The 20,340-nt window shown below is 49.9% G+C and overlaps 1 protein-coding gene across 2 annotated transcripts in view; it reads left to right on the top strand.

Moving 5' to 3' along the window:
• Positions 1 to 13: 13 nt before the first annotated feature.
• The window catches only part of Cnksr3 (CNKSR family member 3), a 90,685-nt gene continuing 70,358 nt past the window's right edge, over positions 14 to 20,340 (top strand). Inside the window, exon 1 of one of the 2 annotated variants that reach the window (XM_021224617.2) lies at positions 14 to 580. In XM_021224617.2, coding sequence (XP_021080276.1) covers positions 529 to 580 — 52 coding nt within the window. In that variant the 5' untranslated portion in view covers positions 14 to 528. The remainder of the gene's footprint in view (positions 581 to 20,340) is intronic. The other variant, XM_005065906.4, reaches the window with a different exon arrangement.

Raw genomic sequence — 20,340 nt, 5'->3', positions numbered from 1 at the left:
CGGCGCTGAGCTGAAACTTTGCAACTCGAGCGCGCACGCTCCGCGTTCTTCCCCGCCCGGGCGGCCTGCGACGGTGGCGCAGGAGGTGGGACCGGCTGGCGGGAAGGCTCCAGGCGCCGGCGCACGAGGAGTGGGGACCTCTGCGGGGGGACGGACGCCGCTCACAGGAGCCGCGGAGGGCCAGCCGAGCTCCTAGTTCCCGGCCAGGAAAGAGTCCTCCTGCCCGGACAGTCCCCCCGGCCTGGAGTCTGAGGTCGCAGCCGTGCGGTGCTGTATCCCTGAGCGGCGTGCGGGGACTGCAGCTGGACGGTGGTAGCTGGAGGAGCAAGCCGACACCGGACACAGCTGCCCCGTGCGCTGGGGCCCAGGACCGCGCTCCCCCTGGCCGAGTCACAACGGGATGGCCCGCTGACCGCGGCCATGCAGGCTTGAGCGGACGCCCAGGGCGCGCAGGGGACAACCGCGGGCACAGGCTGCAGCACTCCGCCGCTGACGTCCCAGCCCAGACAGTGAAGCCGCTTGCTTACCATGGAGCCCGTGACCAAATGGAGCCCCAAACAAGTGGTGGAGTGGACTAGAGGTGAGCGGGCAGTGGAGGACCCCCAACCCCCCGCAGCCCGGGACATGGGGGCGGGCCGGGAGTTGGGCACCCGGGATGTTTGGCCCCCTCCTGCGGGCGACAAAGCAAACTTCTGTCGGGCGGCCTGTGCGCCCCTATCTGGTGCGCCTGCTCCGAGCGGTTCCTTTCGGTGGGGGGTGTGTGTGCGTTGTGTGCCGCGGGCGGGACACCCATATTTAAGCCAGGGAACTGTGGTGTGGCCTTTCCGTGAGAGATGGGCTGGACATGCGGGACTAGGGGGTTTGGCGCCAGGGCACTCTGCTCGGGTACCGTGCCCGTGACTTGCTGCCTGTCGCCAAGCGCAGACACAAGGCGTCTTTGTGTGGGTGATTGCCGCTTGGATCTAGTAAAGGCTGCGGGCCCGGAGCAGTCCGCGGGCGTGACCGGGCGGGCGGTTGGGCAGGTAGACTAAGGAGACTCCTGCGGCCCGTCCAGCCTGTCTGTTTGGGTTGGAGAGGGCGAGCACTGGGTTGGAGAGGGAGAGCGTTGGCATTCGTGCCCGAGAGAATCTCAGTGCCAGGACTCCCGCAGAGGCAGGGACTCGGCTCTGGAGGCGTCAAGACCCCCGGCGGCGCAGCATTTTGAGGCCAGTTAAGCCCCGAGAGAGAGAGAGAGAGAGAGCACACACAGTGTCTGGAACTACAGTTCTTTCTGTACCGTGCTCGGGCAGAGGAGACCGAGAGGGTGCTGGGCAGTGCCGCAGGCAGGAGTGAGGGTCTCTGTTACTTTCTCGTTTCTCGTGATTACTAGGGGGCAGTTGCCAGAGAGGGGGCTCAACGCTCTTTGTCGTCTTCCAACAGAACAGAGACCACTGAGGTCAACCAGTGGGTTCTCAGGGGGTCCCAGCCCCCTCACTTCAACATTCGTTTCAAGTTACTTTCCTTCCCCTCCTCCTATTTGGTCTTCCAGGTGAGGCGTGGCACCCTTTCTCAGGAGTAGTCACTGGAGTCTGGGAGTGCTCCACACTTGACCAGGTGCTCTCTGTCTTTGCGTTTTGCCCATCCCAGGACACACGAGAAGTAGGCGATGCTGATATGCTCAGGTCATCTTTCAAAATGCTCTCCCTGCCCATGGCTGTGCCACAGTGCGAACTCCTGTCGTGTCTCAAGCCAGTGTCTCATGTAGGTCACTGGAAGGGGATGTCCCGATAGTGAAAGTGTCCGGTGTGTGTCTGATCGTCCTATCGTCTCTGGAGGAGGCTACAGCATACTTTCTTAGGAAGTAGTTCTCCTAGTGGCCAGGATTTCCAGGACTTGGTGGCTCTGCCAGGGTGAGCAGTAAAACCACAATGCTAGCAGCAGTAGGCTCAAAAGTTATTTTAAGCCCGTTCCCTTCACATGAAGTGTAATTGGTACTGCAGACAGTACCAGGCGGCCCAGTTAGCTGGCAGAGATGGAGAGGAAGGCTCGACCTGCTGATCTCAATTGGTGTACGCTACGTATGCAACACGCCCGTGTTTGAAGACTTAGCGTGAGGAAGGAATAGAAATGTTAACAACTTTCATATTTATTACGTATTGACGTGATGGTGTTTTGCATAAAATTTTCTACTAGAGTGAATGCCAACCGCTCCCTTTTCAGTTTTCTTAGTTAAGGCTTTGCGGTGACATGGCTAATGCCTGTGGCTCACGTTCTGTCTATCTCTGTGGTATGGTACTGTTCTAGGGTGTGACTCTGGCTTTCCTGTGCCCGTGCCAGCCTTCTTGATAATGTACAACCAGAAAAATGGTGACAGGCAACAGGAGGGTGGTGAAGTAAGACATTCACACGCTCAATATAGATAGATGGACCCCCTCCCCTTCTCTTTTTCCTTCATCCTCTCTTAGGATGGGGAGAAAAATGTTAGATTGCATCCTATTATTATTATTATTGATTTAAAAGGAAGAAAGGTTAAAGGATGTTTTGGGGACTCTTTGGCCTTATAGCTTGGTTGAGGTTGCTTTCATCTAGAAAAAAGTCGTGCTGCCCTGAAATGAGCAGCTGTGCATGACCCTTGATGCTTGCTTGTCAGGGTAAGTACCTGCGCTGGTGCTTGGCAGCATCCTACAAATTCTGTGCCCTTTGACCTCGTAGAAAGACCCAGATATTTCCTGTGTTAGAATCTTAAAAAAAAAGGTGAAATACTTGCCTAACTCTTGACTGGCAAGGGGCCATGCTCTTGCAGATTGCATGGCATGTTAAGTGAAGATTTCTTGCTGTAACGTCTCACAGGTTGTGACTTTTTAATAAACAATTGACATATGCCACTTGTTTGCTTAGGGGCTATTTTTAGCTGTCTTTGCTCGTCTCTCTGTAAATACATCTCCATGACAAGTAGCTTGTCATGCTGATGTTGCCACCGCTGATGGTGTGTGACCATGAGTGTGGCAGTTACGAGCACTGTGAAAGACCACTATCTAACTCCGTCACATCTACAGCTTGGGCCTATGCCAATATTACAGATTCATGCTAAGAAAGAATGCAGTGTGCTGAATAAACACACCCATCTGGCTTTTATTATTAACTTTGGCTACACCATTGCCGGTTTCACCATGATATGGATAGATGCCTGGTAAATATTAACAGTCTCAGGCACAGGGATAGGTATTGTACACGCATCAAGTCATTGTAATATGTACAACTACCATTGAGGCAGGAACTGAGGTGCAGAGAAGCTAAATACCTTTACAGGTGTCACCAGGCCGGTTGGTGTGCAGGATTTGACCCAAGTGGTTAGATACTGTTTCATTCAATTTTCTCCAAGTTTCCTTCCCAGAGCAACACATAGTTACACCGAGACTAAAGCACACTTAGGAGTAGGCCCACAGCATTCTCATGATATCATGTATGAATGTTGTGTGTTGGTGGCAGAGAACCAGTCAGTGTATATGTATTTTATTCTATGTGGCCTCTGTGTCAGGAAGTTGTGTATACAGGAGATGAATTCCTAGTTGATGGCACCTGTCCAACCAAACACCTTGGTTAAAGGCTTTTGCAAATTGTACAACATGTCCAGGCAGCCACACACAGAAGAACCAGTGCATTAAGCAAGTGTGAGGTTTTTTTTTTTATTACTTTAATTTTAAATGGCTTGCTTCACATGTCAATCCCAGTTACCTCTCCCTCCCCTCCTCCTGCACCCCCCCACCATCCCCCCCAAGTGTGAGTTTTAATTTTCTCTTGTACAAGAGTCTGAGGTTGGATAGCCCAGGGGCTCCTGTCACCCTGCTCTCATGTGACGTCTGTGTGGCCTAGCATGTGGTGTAACCCTTCAGTGTAGATGGCTGTTCTGTCCCTGTGACAGCCAAGGCTCCCCTTTTAAAAAGTTTCCTGTGAAACCTGTTCGGGTCACGTGGTCTCCATCTTAGCTGTCAGAAAGGCTCCATGACCACTTCAGGCTGGAGAGGGAACAGGTCGCTGTAGATTGCTTTCTGTGTATGTGTGGTGCCGGGAGTTGAACTGGGGGCCTCACATGCAGTAGGCAAGCACTCTACCACTGTACCACGCTTTCAGCACCTACTTGGGTACATGGTGGCCTTAAAACAGCTGGGATGTGGTCAGGAAGGGAGGAAGGAGGAAGGAAGGGAGGGAGGGAAGGAGGGAGGAAGGCAGCCTGAGAGTCTTCCACATGGTATTGAACGTGAACCGTGGGCCTATGGTCAAAGACGCACTTCAAGCAGGCCACGAGCCTGCTCTGCTGTAGAAGTAGTGTCACATTTTCATTTCCCTGGGGTTGCCTCAGGGTTCTTTGTAAGCTTGATCCGAACACTAGTTTTGTGATATGCTTCTGCCCCCAGTCGCGTCTCTGCTTTCCCAGTGTGTTCAAGAAGGAAGGCGCTGCTTTGTCCAGTGTCCCTGTCCCTCTCTCGGCCGTGATCAGCTACAACTGGCAGCTCTTAGTCAGTGTGACAGATGCTGTGAGTGGACTTTGCTGCCAGAAGCCTCCTGCTGCCTACGCATGGGACGCCCATAGCATCAGTCCCTGTCTCCATCTCCATCAGATAGTGACCGGGGCTGAGCGGGCAGCATTGGGGACTTCTGCCCGCCGTTTGTTCTTTCCTTGGAATGCCTGACCATCCATCATGTCAGCACACGGAAAGGGCCTCACTGTGTGCTCATGGAAGGGCTGGTGAGTTTCGCAGAGTAGATCAACTAGAGTGTGCTACCTCACACTGTTGGGCACTGTGGCTCCTCCCTGTAGTGTATGGGGGTCAGGGTTTTGCAGTTCTGGTCCCAGTTGAGGGCATATCTTTCCTTTTGGCCTCTGTGGGTCATCATTTTACTGTAGGTCCAGAAATTTCTTCCCACAGGACCCCCGCCCCCCATTCTGTTTCCTGGGCTTCACCAATACCGTTTCCTTAATTACCATTCTGGAAAAACATGAAATGAAGCATTTATTATGCGGTAGGTGCCATTTCAGGAGCCCGCTTTAGACACACTCCTTTGAGTCCACAGAAAGCCCAAGCAGAGAGGTAGGTACCATTGTGAGCCCATGTGAAAGGAAGAAGGTTTGCTCAGGGCCACCGTTTACAAGCAGTGTGTGCTTTGAAGTCTTCCTCTAGCTCTTCATCGCCGGGATGCCTCATGCCAGTCAGAGGAGCTGGGTGGCTGGGAGCGTGGGCACGGCAGTCAGTTCGGGCTGCGTCCGGGTTTGCCCCTGACTGTGATCTTATGTAAGTGCTCCATAAATTGCTATGCTGTTTTTTTTTATTGCTTCCTTCCCTTTATCCTATAGCTTCAGGTCATGAGCTGTTCTGTGAGCAGTGAGGTCTCATAAGATGGATTTTAACCATAGGGAGCACTGGTCTGGTCTCTGCTCGAGAGGCTTCTCTGCCAGGTGCCATCCAGCCAGAGAACTCGAGTGGCACTTGTAGCCCGTCGGGAAGGTTGTGTATGTACCTCTGGTTAATATGGGACGAACAATCCATCCACATTTCCTGTTTCCTCTGTGCGCGCGCGTGTGTGAGTGCGAGTGTGTGCCTCGTCATGTGTATGTGGAGTCGGAAGTCAGCCTCAGATGCCGTTCCTCAGGTGCTGTCTGTCTATCTTGGGTTTTGAGACGAGTCTCTTGCTGGTACCTGGGGCTCACGAATTAGCTAAGCTGGCTGGCCAGCAAGCTCTAGAGACCCTCCTGTCCCAGCCTCCCTAATGCTTGGCACTGTGCCTGGCTTTTTCACTCAGGCTTGAGGTTAGGTCATCACGTTTGATTGGCAGGCACTTTCACCCACCGAGCCACACCCCCAGGCCCCTTGGTGTTGCTTTAGCTGGGGTGACATTACAGTGACCCTTCCTGCCACCAGCCATACCCACCTGGCATCTGGCCCATAAACACTGGCATTTTTCAGGCCCGCCACATCAGAGTCTATTTTAACAAGATCCCTTGGTCATCACACACCTTTTACAGTTGGAGAAGTCCACTCCATATACCCTACAGCTGAAAACAGGCTTTCCAAGTTAGCTGGTAGGCCCCTCCCCTCCCCTGTCACAAGAGCTCAGTGCTTGAGTTCTAGAGTTCTTGTCCTTAGTTTGAGGATGTTTGACTTGGCCATTCTTTCTTTCTTTTTTTTTTTCCGAGACAGAGTTTCTCTGTATTGTTTTGGAGGCTGTCCTGGAACTCGCTCGGTAGACCAGGCTTGGTCTCAGACTCACAGAGATCCACCTGCTTCTGTCTCCCGAGTGCTGGGATTAAAGGCGTGCGCCACCACCACCCGGTGACTTGGCCATTCTTTAAGACAGAAAAGGCAACCATAAGGCTCTCTTTCTATAGTAGGCATCACCTAGCAACAACACACGAGTTCTTAGCAAAGTCAGTGAGATATTACCCGTGTAAGCCTTCATGTACCTTCTGGGATTTCTGGAGTACTCATAACAGTTTCGGGTTTCATTTATTTTTTATTCATTAAGATGAGTATGGGGAGGTGTGGAGGGTCAGTGCTCACCGTGGCTGAGCTTGCTTTCATGTGGCTCAGCTGTACGTAGGACAATACGACCAGCCTTTGGCCCATTATGTCTCCTGGGCTGTGATCACGTGGAGCATACAGCTTCTGGACGATTCTGAGATGCGCACGTGTGTGCGTGTGTATTTCTCTGTTGGGGGAAACAGACAGATACTAAATACACTAAATGCCATCTCAGGAATAAATAACCACAGCAGTTTTCAAAACTTAGAAGGTCATGTTGTGCCAAGTTTGTCTGTCCTGGCCATGGGGAGGGGACCTCTTCCCTTCTAGGCTCGGCCATCAGAGACTCACTCGTTAAGCTGACCTCCCTGGATGCAGCTGTGGGCCTACTCTTGCCGTCTCACCTCTTCCTGTGGCCTGGCCGTCCCGGCTACGTGCTTGGGAACATCTGCGGTCTTGTCTCACTTTCCCTGTTTCTGTTTGGCTCCCATCTCCGCTTCCCCTGGAGTTTTATCCCCGGCTTAGCCATTTTCTGGGCTTGACATGAGTAAGTGCAGTTTTATTTATATGAGCTTTGCAGATCTCTCCCAGGTTCCCCTTCTTTTAACCGTTTTCACAGGAGTTCACATCTCTGGGAGTGCTGAGTTGAGGCTTTGTGAGTTAGTTGGATGAATTGTCCCAGATTAGGAGGCCAGGAGTGGTTTTGGTTCACAGGCCTTGGTTCGGTCCTCCTGTCCAGATGGGACTGATGCCACTTTCCTTCTATCTGGCGCTTGTGGGAAGGAAGGGGCGACTTCAGGGGGCTGCCATTGGTCTTCTAGTCAGGCTGCAGCTCCTGCAGAATCCTTGGTATTAGGAACTGCTCTTTCTATCAGGTGGGACATTAGCTCAGCAAAGGAACCACCCATTTCTCCTCTGGCTTTCTTAACCGTGTGTGTACACATTAATATTATTTTATTTTCTGGTGATGGGATCCAGTCCTGAGCCTTGGGCATGTGAGACAGCCTTGGGCATGTTTGTTAGACACTGAGCTACAGACACCTCCCCAACCCAATTTTATTTTTATGCTGAGTACCACATTTCTTGTCTGAGTGGTCCAGTTAGCATATCTGGCTGGTAGAATCACACATGTATGAACACACGTGTCTAACTCTCTTAAACAGCACTTGTAGTTGTTATGGCCCTGTTTTGGTGCTCTCCCCATTCATCAAAGTGTACCCGTTTAGCTGCTTTGGTCGAGGAGGCTGGGCAGGTTGAGGGACTGAAGACACAGAGACTTTGGAAGGAGATAGAACCTGACTCAGTTCCTGTGTCTGACACACAGAGATTGGGAAGCTTTGTCACATGGTTCTGCCATGCTTGTCTTAACGTGTCTCATCTCGGGAAAGGGGCTGATCATAGGCAACATACAGGATTTTAGTTATAATGAAAAGATGGATGTAGGGAGAACACTTTGCATAGTATATGGTGTATAAATAGCCACACAATTATTTGTTATTAATTCATAACACTTCTAAGCAAAGTAAATGGGATCTAATTGGATGATTTTTTAATTTAAATATTTAGCACCCTTGTGGCTGGCTGTCACCTTTCCCATGTCATATAATCATTTGTGACATCAGGTCCTCCTTTAAAAAAAAATGGTAGACAGGAGGCAAGTTCAGTGGATTTATCAGCTGTTTTCTGCCCTGTGGTCTTCCTGGTCACTTCCCCTTCCTATCTTGAGAGGGCCCCTCCCTCCTCCATGTCCTTTGGGAAGATGGGGGGGTTATAAAAAGGTTGGGTGGCTTCTCTTTAGAAAACCATTTAGTGGTAGCTCTTGCTATGATGACATTCTGTGCTGCAATAGAAAAGAGTGCTTCAAATTAATATAACAGGCGGGATCCTGTCTGTCTGCACAGGTTTGATTTTAGCATCCCTGGGTATCAACGTGCCTGATGCTCATTCCCTTATGTAGTAAAGCACAGTGCTTGCGTGGAACCTACATGTGCCCTTTCTTTTTTTTTTTTCTTTTTCTTTTTTTGGTTTTTTGAGACAGGGTTTCTCTTTATTGTCTTGGAGGCTGTCCTGGAACTCGCTCTGTAGACCAGGCTGGCCTCGAACTCACAGAGATCCGCCTGCCTCTGCCTCGCGAGTGCTGGGATTAAAGGCGTGCGCCACCAACGCCCGGCACATGTGCCCTTTCTTGAGCTTTCAATCATTGTTAGATTCTTTATAATGCACAATGTAGAGGCTTTATAGAAGTTGTTGTGAAACTATATTGCTTAGGCAATAATAATAATAATAATATTATAATAGACGTTTACAGATTTGGCACACATTTTCCTTCCAAATGTTTCTTCCGTGGTCCCTTCGTTTGCTGAAGGGAAGCCAAAGGGGGGGCCGTGGCTGTGGAGGCTGATGGTGTTCCATGAGTAAGTACCTGGTTCAGGGGGATGCTCTAGGAACAGGCTTTCAGCTGCTCCTAGCCTGATAGAGGTGGCGGGTGACGGTTGCCTGGGTGATGGACGACACCGCCACGTAGATGAGTGAGAAGACAGTCCGTGCTGTCTTCTGTAAAGAAAAAACAAAGCGGAGATGTGGAGGACAGTCCAGTGGCTAGCTGGTGAAGGGCTCCTTTGGGTGGGGTGATCAGGGAAGCCTTTCTGAGAGGATGGCCCATGGGTGTGAAGGATGGGAGGGAACTGGCGGAGGAAGACGTAGGGAGAGGAGCATCATGTGAGAGAGTAGCTTGCGCCCAGGCCCTGCAGAGTGAAGGAGCTTGTGGGGGCGTTGAGGAGAGGAAGGCTGGTGGAGTTGTGAAGAATGAAGGAGGCGAATGGGGTTGCCGGTGGAGCGGGACAGGGGCTGTGAGAGAGAAAAGAGGTCGGGTTGTGAGGGCTCCTGCGCATCCTGGACTGGCACTGGAAAACTTTGTACTTGGGATGAAAAGCAGGGCATGGCCTTGTCTGATCTGGTGCTCGTGTGTGTGTGTGTGTGTGTGTGTGTGTGTGTGTGTGTGTGTGTGTGTGTGTGTGTGTGTTTGGATACAGGGTCTCTCTGTATAGTAGCCCTGGCTGTCTTGGAACTAGCTCTTGTAGATCAGGCTGGCCTTGAACTCACAGAGGCCCGCTTGCCTCTGCCTCCCAATTGGTGGATTAAAGGCGTGCACCATCATCGCCTGACTCTAATTGGCTTTGGAAAGATTGTTCTGGCTTCTTGTGGTAGCAGTGAATGTAGGGAATACAGCTGCAGATATTGCCTTATTCTGTAGATGATGTTTTAGACCGTAATGTTGATCATGTTAGACCCTGAAGTTGAGTTTAGGACAATTCATCCATCTCTTCAGGTCTCAGTACTTTGAACACAGCGGCTGAAATTGGGATGTTGTCCTGGTTCCTGTCTTGCTGGTCATTCGGCCCTCTCTCTGTCTTGTTGCCTTCACACTGTTCGTGTCATTGTTCTTTCTGGTGCGTTCCGCTGGAGCTACAGTGTCTGAAGTTGCTTATTCCTCTATGAATAGAGTTTCTGTGAAAGTGGTCTTGGCCTGGTTTGTTTTCTTTGACATCAAATGGCTAATGGAACAGTTTTTAACCTGTGTCCCAGGGGTGGGAAGGTGGGGGGTGGTTGGGGGGTTCAAATGCAGATGTGTTTACCGGGACAAAGCAGTCCTTTAAGTCACAGATCAGTAGGCGGGGGACATTAGAATGTCTTGTTTGAAAACTTTGAAACTGTTTGAGTACAGGAACTGGCAGATCTGACTGAAAATATTTTTGTTTTAGAAAACAGCCATTTTAGTTGAATAGATGGTATTTTGGGAAATTCTCAGCAAGCAAGTGTTGAACACATTAAAAAAAAAAACACTCAGTGTCTCACTTCTCAATAGGGAGGGGCAAGGAGGGAGGGAATGGAAGGTATATAATCAGCAGGTTCTGTTTTATTACAGGCCCAGTTTCTTGGTTGCCTGGAGGCGAGGAGACTGCCACTCTCCAGGAGGAAAACCCGTGTGTGTTATCTATCAGATAGGCAGTGTGGTCATCTGAGTCATGTTTTCCCCAAGGAAAAGATTGTGGTGAAAGGAAGCAATCTATTTCCTATTTTAAGAGGTTTGGGGGGTGAGTGTTAGTGTTTGGGGGGGCAGGGGACGAATGTGCTCCCAACTGAGAGAGAACGTGTATTTCCAACTTAAATATATACTAATTGAACAACCTTACATGTTCTCAGAGGTGTGTGGAGGTGTGGGTTTGTGTGTTCAAGCATGTTCATGTGTGTGCATGCTCCAGAGGGTGTGTGTGTGAGCCTGAAGAAAATGGCAGGTGCTGTTCCTCAGACATCATGTTATTTATTTACTTTTATGATAGCGAGTTTTGCTGAGACCTGGGGCTTGGAAGTTAGGCCCCACTGCCTGGCCAGGGAATCTGGGATCTGCTCATCTCCCCACTGCTGGAATTACAATCGTATGCCACCGGGCCTGCCTGTTGTTGTTTTTACTGTAGGTTTCAGGTCGCTATGCCTGTAAGGCAAGCACCTTAGTGACTGAGCCATCGCCCTAGCCCCTCGAGGTTAATTCCAAGTCGCAGTGTCAACAGGAGAGTCTAGCGAGTTTGCCTATGGGGACATAGGTCTGTGGCAGAGGAGCACGAACGTGGTGTGCTGGGAGGGTCTGGCTCTCCAGCACCTGTTGAACCTGTCAGCACCATCTTAACATGGACTCCGGCAGGAGCTGCCACTAGCTGCGAACAGATGACACATCTGTGAATGGCATTTCTGGAAGTTTCTCTGTCTACCCTGCAGCTTAAAGTTCTTAGTAACGAGCATGGAAAAGATACCTGCTCTCCACTATCGAGGAGCCTAGCGACATAGGGGATAATGAAGCTTAACTGTGAGCACCCCAGCCAGCTTGGAGCACCTTACACAAAGCCAGACCTCTCTGTGGAGATAAAAAAAAGCCTTTATTCTGGTTTAGATCCTGACAGGAATGAACTGGGCCCTGGGGACAGGAAAACATGCTGGGAGCCTACAAATAGGTGATCCTTGTCTTTTTGACCCCTGATGCTTCTGACTGGCTATTCGCAGAGACCCTTTCCAGACAGATACCTGTGCTGCCTCCTACTATCTTAACACCACTGTCCCGGAACTGGCTTGCTCAGCATCAGCATCACCCGGGGACATCATCATCAGAATCACTTGGCCACACGGGCGTGGTGCATATCCAGCCCCTGAAACTCAGTGTCTGCAGGTGAGTCTGATGCGGGCTCTAAGTCCAGAAGCATCTATCTGTCCCCTTTCAGAGGGACCAAGCAGAAATCAAGGACAGCAGTCAGGCCCTTCACGTAATTCCTGCCGACAGCATGGCTTTAGGTTGATGTACGGTGAGTGGTTAGGATGGAGAACGCTTCTCCAAGGGATTTTTTTTTTTACATGCTTAAGTATATGGGTCACTGCACCTGGGTTCCTAAATGCTCTTTCTACAGCATGTACAGGGGACAGTTAGGTTCTTTTCTCAGTGGACTCGCAGCTGTCAGCTCCATCCCACGAACAGTGCATCTGTAGGCTGTGATCGTCTGTGCTGCTACATCTGGGGACAAGGGGGAGGTATTTCATGGGTCTGTTTCTTCACCAGACTTCAGTCATTTACTAATTTAGATTATTATTTTTTAAAAAAAAATGGTGCCGGGGAGCCGGGCGTTGGTGGTGCACACCTTTAATCCCAGCACTCGGGAGGCAGAGACAGGCGGATCACTGTGAGTTCGAGGCCAGCCTGGTCTACCAAGTGAGTTCCAGGACAGGCTCCAAAACAATGCAGAGAAACCCTGTCTCGAAAAACCAAAAAAAAAAAAAAAAAAAAAATGGTGCCGGGGACGGAAACCTGGACCTTGTGTATTCTCGGCAAGAACACCGCCACTGATCTACAACTCCAGCCATGTTTAAGCTCTCAATATTGGTGTAGCTCAGGCTGGCATTGAACACTTGATTGTCCTGCTTGTGTCTCCTGAGCACTGGGATTACTGGCATGAAGCTCTTTGGTCTCAGTTTATGGGCCCAGAATCAGTCAGATGCCACGGGAGTCAAGAGGGTCACCAGGGATCTCAAACTCAGACGCTGTAGGGCCAGGTGCATTGTTAGAATGGAGGCTGGGGACGTAAGACAGCAGGCGTGGAGGAGACGGTGGCAACCCCCCACATCCTTCGGTGTCTGCCGACTGTGAACCTGAACTTTCCAGGTCTTTGGGCTTTTGCTTCATGTTGGCTCAAAAGAAGCTGGGAATCTATTTGTAATTCATATTTTCCAATTTTAAGAAAACCGTAGGGCATCTATTTATTTTGGCATGCACCAAAGAAAAACATCCCTATGGGGCAGCAACATTTCCGGGTTAGTTGTTCTCATGAAAATATACTTACAAGATGTAACTAAATTGGCTTTCTATAGTAATTCTTCAGTTAAGTAGTACAGCCTTTCAGCTTGCAATTTCATCTTAGTTTATATGTTTTCATGACTGGTACAATTGCAACATATAGTTGTGTGCCAGTATTGTTTTGTCTGTCTGTCTGTCTGTCTGTCTGTCTGTCTGTCTGTCTGTCTATCTCTCTATCTATCTATCAATCATGTATTCAGTGTTCTGTCTGCATGTATGCCTTCAGGCAGAAAGGGGCACTAGATCTCATTACAGATGGTTGTGAGCCATTATGTGGTTCCTGGGAATTGAACTCAGAACCTCTGGAAGACCATCTAGCTGTGTTAACCACTGAGTCATCTCTCCAGCCCCTGCATGTGCCACTTTGTTGAGATGGATTATCTGGATGGACCCAGAAGATCTCTCGGTAGCTACTTTTCAGTGAAGACACAGGCTTCTGGGTGGGTCCTCCTGACTCAGTTTACTTACAGAGTACTGGTTGTGTAGTTGTGCACCCCCCCCCCCCCCGGAGCTGTTCCTATCTGTATTATCAAATTTCATGTGCCACTTAAACTGTATTATGTTTTCAAATTTGGGGGCAACTTAGTGGTGTCCTTATGGGATTATTACCAATTGTCTTAAAGCCCTATTTATCCTCACAGTGCTCTGAATTGGCCAATAGAACTAAGAAATAACTGTTCTCAGTTCTTAAAAAAATTGGAGTGCCACCTCCCCATGATAAAAATTGTGAAACTTCCGGGTCATCTTAATCTTTGATCTGTAAGGGTGCGGATAATGCACAGGCTTAGTATTTGTGTGAATGCAGGCTGCATGCACACATTTATGTACACGCATACATACACGAATAGTCATAATAGATGACATTGTGTTAAGCTCTCATTGGGTCCTCGTCAACTGCTCATCCCTTCCTAGAATCTCAAAGTGAAGACAGGCGTGTAGATGCTCCCTTTTGTACCCACAGCTCAGCTTCGTGCTGGGAGCAGGGCTTTAATTGGATTGAAGCCTGTCTCCAGGCAGCCTGCAGTTGCTCGGGGATGAGGTGCTTACTTACGCAGGCTCTCTGCAGCGTGCCAGCCCGCTGCTATGGGTTTCAGGTTTTATCTCAGTCAGGTCCGGAGGACTGCGTGTGGGGCGCGTGGCTGGGTAAGTGTTTTCCAGTCTTCTGTGAACCACTTGTGATCCACTCCTGTTGAAGAAGTTTGCCCAGCGGCTGGGAAAGGTGTGCCAGCGAGGGCTGTGGGAGTGAGGAGGCCTTTGTAGGGAAGGTGTGGGCGAAGGCTGAGAGGCCAGCTGTGACTGGTGCAGAGTCCTTTCACCAGGAGATGCCACGTGGCTCAGGAGCACTCCATGACCCCTGCAGGTTCTAACATTGAAGTCTGGATATCACTGAAAAGGTGTTAGAGCAGTGGTTCTCAGCCCGTGCTTCTGGACCCCTTTGGGGGTCCAATGGCCCTTTTCCCAGGGGTCACCTAAGGTCACCAGAAAGGACAGGTAACAGTAGCAAAACTACAGTTATAAAGTAGCAATGAAAATAATGGTTGGGGGCAGTTAACACACCATGAGGAACTGTATTAAAGGGTTACAGCGTTAGGAAGGTTGAGAACCACTGTGTTAGAGGGACCGGGGGGAGATAGGTCTGGCAGTAAAGTTCGCCCCACAAAACATGAGGACCTGAGTTCAGATCCTCAAGTCGGGTAGAAAGCTGGACATGGTGATTTAATGCGTATAGTCCTAGAGTTGGGGAGGCAGGGCCAGCTGGATCTAAGGCTCATTGGCCAGCTAGCCTAGCCCTGAGTCTGAGTTAAGAGAGCTTGTCTCAAAAATAACAATACAAACAAAACCCCCAAGAGGGATAGCTCCTAAAGAATGACACCCAAACTTGACCTCTCCCTTGTACACCATGTGAACTCACATTCATGTGTACCACCTCCCCCATTACCCAAGATGCAGTTCTGGGGGTGATTTGTTTATTCTCAAGCAAAGTTAACAGAATCCCTGATCACTTTTTGTATCTACTGTAAAATGAGGATTGTTTTTGCATATGACTGGAATGTTGAAGAGGCTGCAGCAGAGAGGGAAGGACGGGGGAGCAGGGATGGAAGCTGAAAGGGGGGGCAGATAGTGAGGTGCCTCAGAGATCGTGGAATGTACTTCGGCTTTACTTCAGGGTTGCAGGGGGCCTTTGGAGGGCTTTGAGCCAAGGGATGATACCAGAGTCTTGTTTTAAGGGTATAGTGATGGCTGTGCCAGGCGGGGTCAGACTCCATTCAGACGCTGTATCCGTGAGAGTTGGCCTAGGTGTGGCCACCCTGAGAGGAGCTTGTGTTCTGCATATCCCAAAAAGCCAGTCGGATTCACTGAAGTCGGATTCAGGGATGTGGGAGTGAGAAGGCACCCTTAAAATGTCCTGACTGAAGGGTAGAGTAGCCTCCTGCAGAGAGGAAGAAGAGTGGGAAAAGCTGTCTCAGGGACACTGTGGGCTTTGAACCTGTGATTGCTTCTGGTGTGTGAAGCAGGGTGGGTGGGTACGTGTGTCTCCATCGCTGGAGGTGTGGGTCCTAGAGGGAAAGCCGGTGGCCGTTGGAGCGTAGACAGTGCTTGACACTGTCGGTATCTCCAGGTGAGGGAGCGGGAGACGGATGCAGGTGGGACAGGAGGCGCACAGTGGTCCAGGACCTGGGGCTTTCAGGTTTCTCTTACAAGAGGCAGAGGTGAGGGACTGAGTGGTGGATTCCAGGTCAGCGGGAGATCCTATGTCAGAGGAGGTAGACGGCGTTTCTGAAGATGGTATCTGAGGTTGTCCTCTGACCACACACACACACACACACACACACACACACACACACACACACACACACACACACACACACACACACACACCCCACCTCCAGTGTGCCCACCCATGAAATGATAACAAAGGAAGAAGTCTTGGAGATGAACAACAGCGGGCAAACTGCACAAGTCCTCCGAGGAGGCAAACGAGCCTTGTATTCTAAAGGCAAGCGTGAAGGGGTCCCTGGAAAGAGGGATGAGCCCTGTCCCAGCACTGCTGTTGGATGAGATAACTGGCCTTTGCTTTTGGCTCTGGGTGTGATGAACTTGATAGAGTTGGGTGGGCTGGGGGAAGAGGCAGTTGATTACATTGAAACACAAATGGATCTGGATGGAACCAGACGTGGTCTAGCATTCAGAAGGTCTAGAAGGATTGTCTTGAACTCACTACCAGCTAGGGCTGTGTAGCGAGATCCTGTCTAAGAAACAATCAATCAAACAAACCAAAACAAAAAACTAAAAGCTCCTTCCCAAATAAGCACAGTTCTGATGGACCCTCAACTTCTGTAATAGGTAACTTAGGATGGGAGAGAGCTGATTAAGCATGAAGGGTCTCTCACACCGTGGACACCACCATCTCTAGCAAAGCCTTTCACCCAGTGAGTGATTCTGTACAAGTCACTTTTAGATGACCCCCCAGCACACATTGTTTAGAACTAAGGATCTAGACTGTGAAGACCTGGCTATCTACCTAGGTTCTGTGTTATCCTGTAGCTTATTCCCTTGAGCGGGCAAGCCTTGTTAACGTCAGATCCAAAACCTTGCAGGGAGTCCTAATTGCTGTTGATTGCCCTTGATGTCTTCCATGACTTATCTGGGGCATCCAGAATGCTGTGAGGTCATATATAAATAATGCTTCCAGACCATGGGGTGGAAACTCTTTGTTGGAGGAAAACCGGTGCAGCTAAAGAGAACCAATCCACTTTGAATGTAATTCGTGCAGTATTTATTGAGCACCTGTCACCGGCAGTGTTCTCGTTTGGGCACAGTGGACAAGAAAGGGTCGCTGTCGTCTTTGACACTGTCAATCAAGCCGTGGGGAACACAGACTGGTCCACAAGCAGCCAACCCGTAGGCATCCTGGAGAAGAGGGAAGGGGCCTCTAACTCAGGTGCGAACAAGTGCTTCACGGGGAGCTCTCCTCTAGGAAGAGGCGTCCAGCTCAAGGCCCTTGATGAGCAAGAGGCAGCCAGGCTGACTGGAGGGGGATGCATGTTCTTGACAGAGGACCAGAAGTCAGGAGACAGTGTAGCATTGTGCAGAGTTTAAAGACGGGAGACTGGGGGGGGGTTGCTGGATCACCAGGGTCCTTTTTGTGCCTCTGAGGGGCTGGACCAGGGAGTCTTTGTATTTTGTGGTGGTCTTCCTTTGTGAAGGAAGTGTGTGCGTGTGTGCGCGCCCACAAATGATGCATGTGTGTGTGTACACTATAGACTCACCTGCATACATATAAATATGCACAGTTGTGTTTTCAGGCCCTTGTAAGTTATTCTTTGCTTCAGAGTTCATCAGGCAAGCCCTGGTTTATTGTCCCTGTAGCATATGATCATATGGACCTTCCAGACCCCCGCAGAAGTTGTCACCCCAAATCTTGGGGAAATATGGCCTGAGGGCTCTGTGCGGAAGGAGCGTGACTCTGTGAGTGTGTATTCCCTCTGATCTGTGAAATGTGAAACTAAGTGTAGAGAAAGAGCCATGAAAGACTGGAGCTGGAAAAGGAGATGGGCATGGGGCTGGTAGGGGCTGGGGGTACAAGGGAAGCCAGCAGGGTGCAGAAGGGAGCCCAGCCGGGGGTAGGAGGGAACCTTGGTAAATCCATGTTGTGGGGTGTGACCCCAGCACACCTGGAATCTAGGATGCTTGAACACTCTCATCTGTGATCAGCAGTAGGTCTTAGATTAATGATTAATAATGGTTTGGAGCTTAGAATGTAGGCTTTGTATGTTTAGAGACTTCATTCCATTGGCAGCAGCCAAAGCCTCGCATTTGTATGCTGTAAAAGTGAACAGGAACAAGGGGGACCCTTGCCCCGTCCCTAAGGGCAAGGTGCTTGGCTCTGAGATGAGCAATAACGTCAGGCGTTTCCAGCTCCCCCTCCCTCCATACTTTGCCCCTGCTGTACTTTGTACCCAGTGTTCATGCTCGTGTACCTACTCACAGCCAAGTGACTTTAACCCAGACCCTGAGGGTAGCGGATAGCCGCTGTGACCCTCACACACCCTGGCTCACATGAGTCACCCAATTGCCCCCAGCCACATGGGTGTCCGTGTCAGCGTTCCTGGACTCCTTAGGACACACAGTTTGCACCTCAAACTATCAGATCCTGATTAAGGCAGGGTATGAAGACACCTTGGGTGCCACCTCAGAGGGAGGCTGTCTGCGCCTCACTGTGCTGTCTTCCGGCCTGCCTGACATTACTGCTTCTCTCCCAGGGTTAAGCATATGATACTCAGCTCTGGGAAAACGTCCATGCTCAACAGCCCACAGTTATAATTCAGTGGAATGTGGTTTTGAAACAACTTCACAGAGTAGAGTTTTAGTTTTAAGCAATTATTGTGTTTTTAAAAAGCCCCCGAATTTCTAGTCCTGCCCACTCCTCCCCAACGTGATTTCTGACTACCCTTGGAAGGCATGTGTAGCTCTTTAAATGGCAGTTTAATACTTGTTAATCTATTTTAACAACATACGATTTTTGTTCTGTAGGGTTTTTTGTATCACTTTGCTCATGTTCACACTGATGGCGTTTTTTTTTTTTATTTCTCCTTTATGTTAGAAAAGCAAAATTCTTACAAAAATATTTTTATTGTTTATTAAGTGCTAGGACCTGTTCCTAACAACACAAATACCACATACATGGCAGGAAGGCAGGCACGCACACACAGGAAGGGGCCATGTATGTTGGTATTTTAAAATATCTTAGAAATTCCCCTATTTTAAAGTTAGCTTGAGATGATAGGTAATATTTGGTTCTGTTATCAAAAATTCTGTCTCTGAAAATCATGGTCTCATGAGTCAAGAGGAACCTTTCTAAGCATCGTAACAAAGGAAGAAAACATAGAAACTGGTCTAAGCAGCCTCAGGAAGTCAGGGGGACACCTGATTGGGCTGCCCGTTGCAGTATTGTTGTGGTAGATTTGTGGAAGTGCTAAGAGGTGGTAAGAGGTGGATCAGGCCTTCCTAATGACCGAATTGTCATCAGAAGCTCTCCAGACAGCTCTGTGGCTCAGTGTGGATAATTACCGTCCTTGGTGGTAACTGTGTAACTACAATGTTTTAGAAGCCCTTAAGCCTATCTTAATTTCTTGGAACAACAGATTGCATTGTTTGGGGCTCCACCCTGTTCCCTCTTCAGACTGCTGAAGTTGCAAAGTGGCACATACTTGATTAACTTGATTTTTTTGTTGTTCATTGGAGATCAGCTTCACCTCCAATGCAAACAGTATTTATTGCCTTTGGTTCTTGAGATGGTCAAGGACGGTCTCTGGTTATCAGATGAAGACCCCCAGGTGAAGGTCTCTGTCCTGCACGTGATCCCTCAAGTCCCTGACAAAGTAGGAGTCAGCTTCTAAAGGTCATGCTTGTCAGCGGAATGTTTCTGGGATGTAGGAGCAGAGGCCTTTGGTTGATTACCTGCTACAGAGAGGCATAGAGAACTCAGCTCTGGAGAGGAAATACATTACCCAATTCATCCCTGTCTCTATGTCCCTCTGTCTTCTCTCTTCCCCCGTCTTCCTCCTCTCTCACTCCCCCCACCCCATCTCTGTGGCTGCTGTAGTATTACACAGTGGTTATGGACCAGTGGTAGAGTGACCGAAGAAATTCATGCCCCTTAGTTTCCCCGCCTGCATGTGTTTGTGTTGAGAGTTGAGTGAGCTTTGGTCCCAACATCCATATAGCAAATGGCTCCCCAGCCCCCCTCTCGCCACCCCTGTAGACCAGACCGGCCTAGAACTCAGAGATCCTCCTGCCTCTGCTTCCCCAGTGCTGGTATCAAAGGAGTGCGCCAACACTGCCTGGCTAGCAGATGGCTTCTTAAAGGGAGCCTCAGTGTGCTTATTAAGACCTGCGCATCTCTCCTGGCATCAACCAGACAGCCTCGATTCCACATTGAACAAGGACACCCTGCCCTTTGCAGATTGTCAAGTTACGTCATAGGGAGCAGCAGGAGGGAGAAAACCAGATTGTATTGACTCGGAAAGCCGAGTCTGCCTCCTAGCTTCCTCGAGGTGGAGGGTAACAGTGAACGACTTAAGTTCTTCCCCTCAGTTCTTCCACCAAGTGTCTGGAGACTCGACAGCCACCTCTCTGGGTGGGTAACACACATGGGCAACAGCCGAGGGGAAGCATCCCATCAGGTGCCCTCAGAGTCTGTACCGGAGACCGGCTCAGTTCCTGCTTCGCCAAGGCCCTTGACAACCAGTGGGTGTGATGGTAGCATTTGGGTGCGTCCCTGGTGTAGTGTGCACACCACTGAGTAATCGCCCTGGCAGAACCAGCACCACATGGAAGGTGCTCAGTCTCGCCAAGCTCAATTAAGGAAGCCAGCCAAGAAATCATTTCGTAAGATCAGCGCCCGTAAGCACTGTGGGAACAGCTGTCAGAGGGGAACGGCGGTGA

Source organism: Mesocricetus auratus, unplaced genomic scaffold (assembly GCF_017639785.1).
Source record: "Mesocricetus auratus isolate SY011 unplaced genomic scaffold, BCM_Maur_2.0 Super-Scaffold_100018, whole genome shotgun sequence".
NCBI classification, from domain to species: domain Eukaryota; kingdom Metazoa; phylum Chordata; class Mammalia; order Rodentia; family Cricetidae; genus Mesocricetus; species Mesocricetus auratus.
The sequence above is the reverse complement of the archived record's forward strand: the minus strand, read 5'-3'. Positions and strand labels throughout refer to the sequence as shown.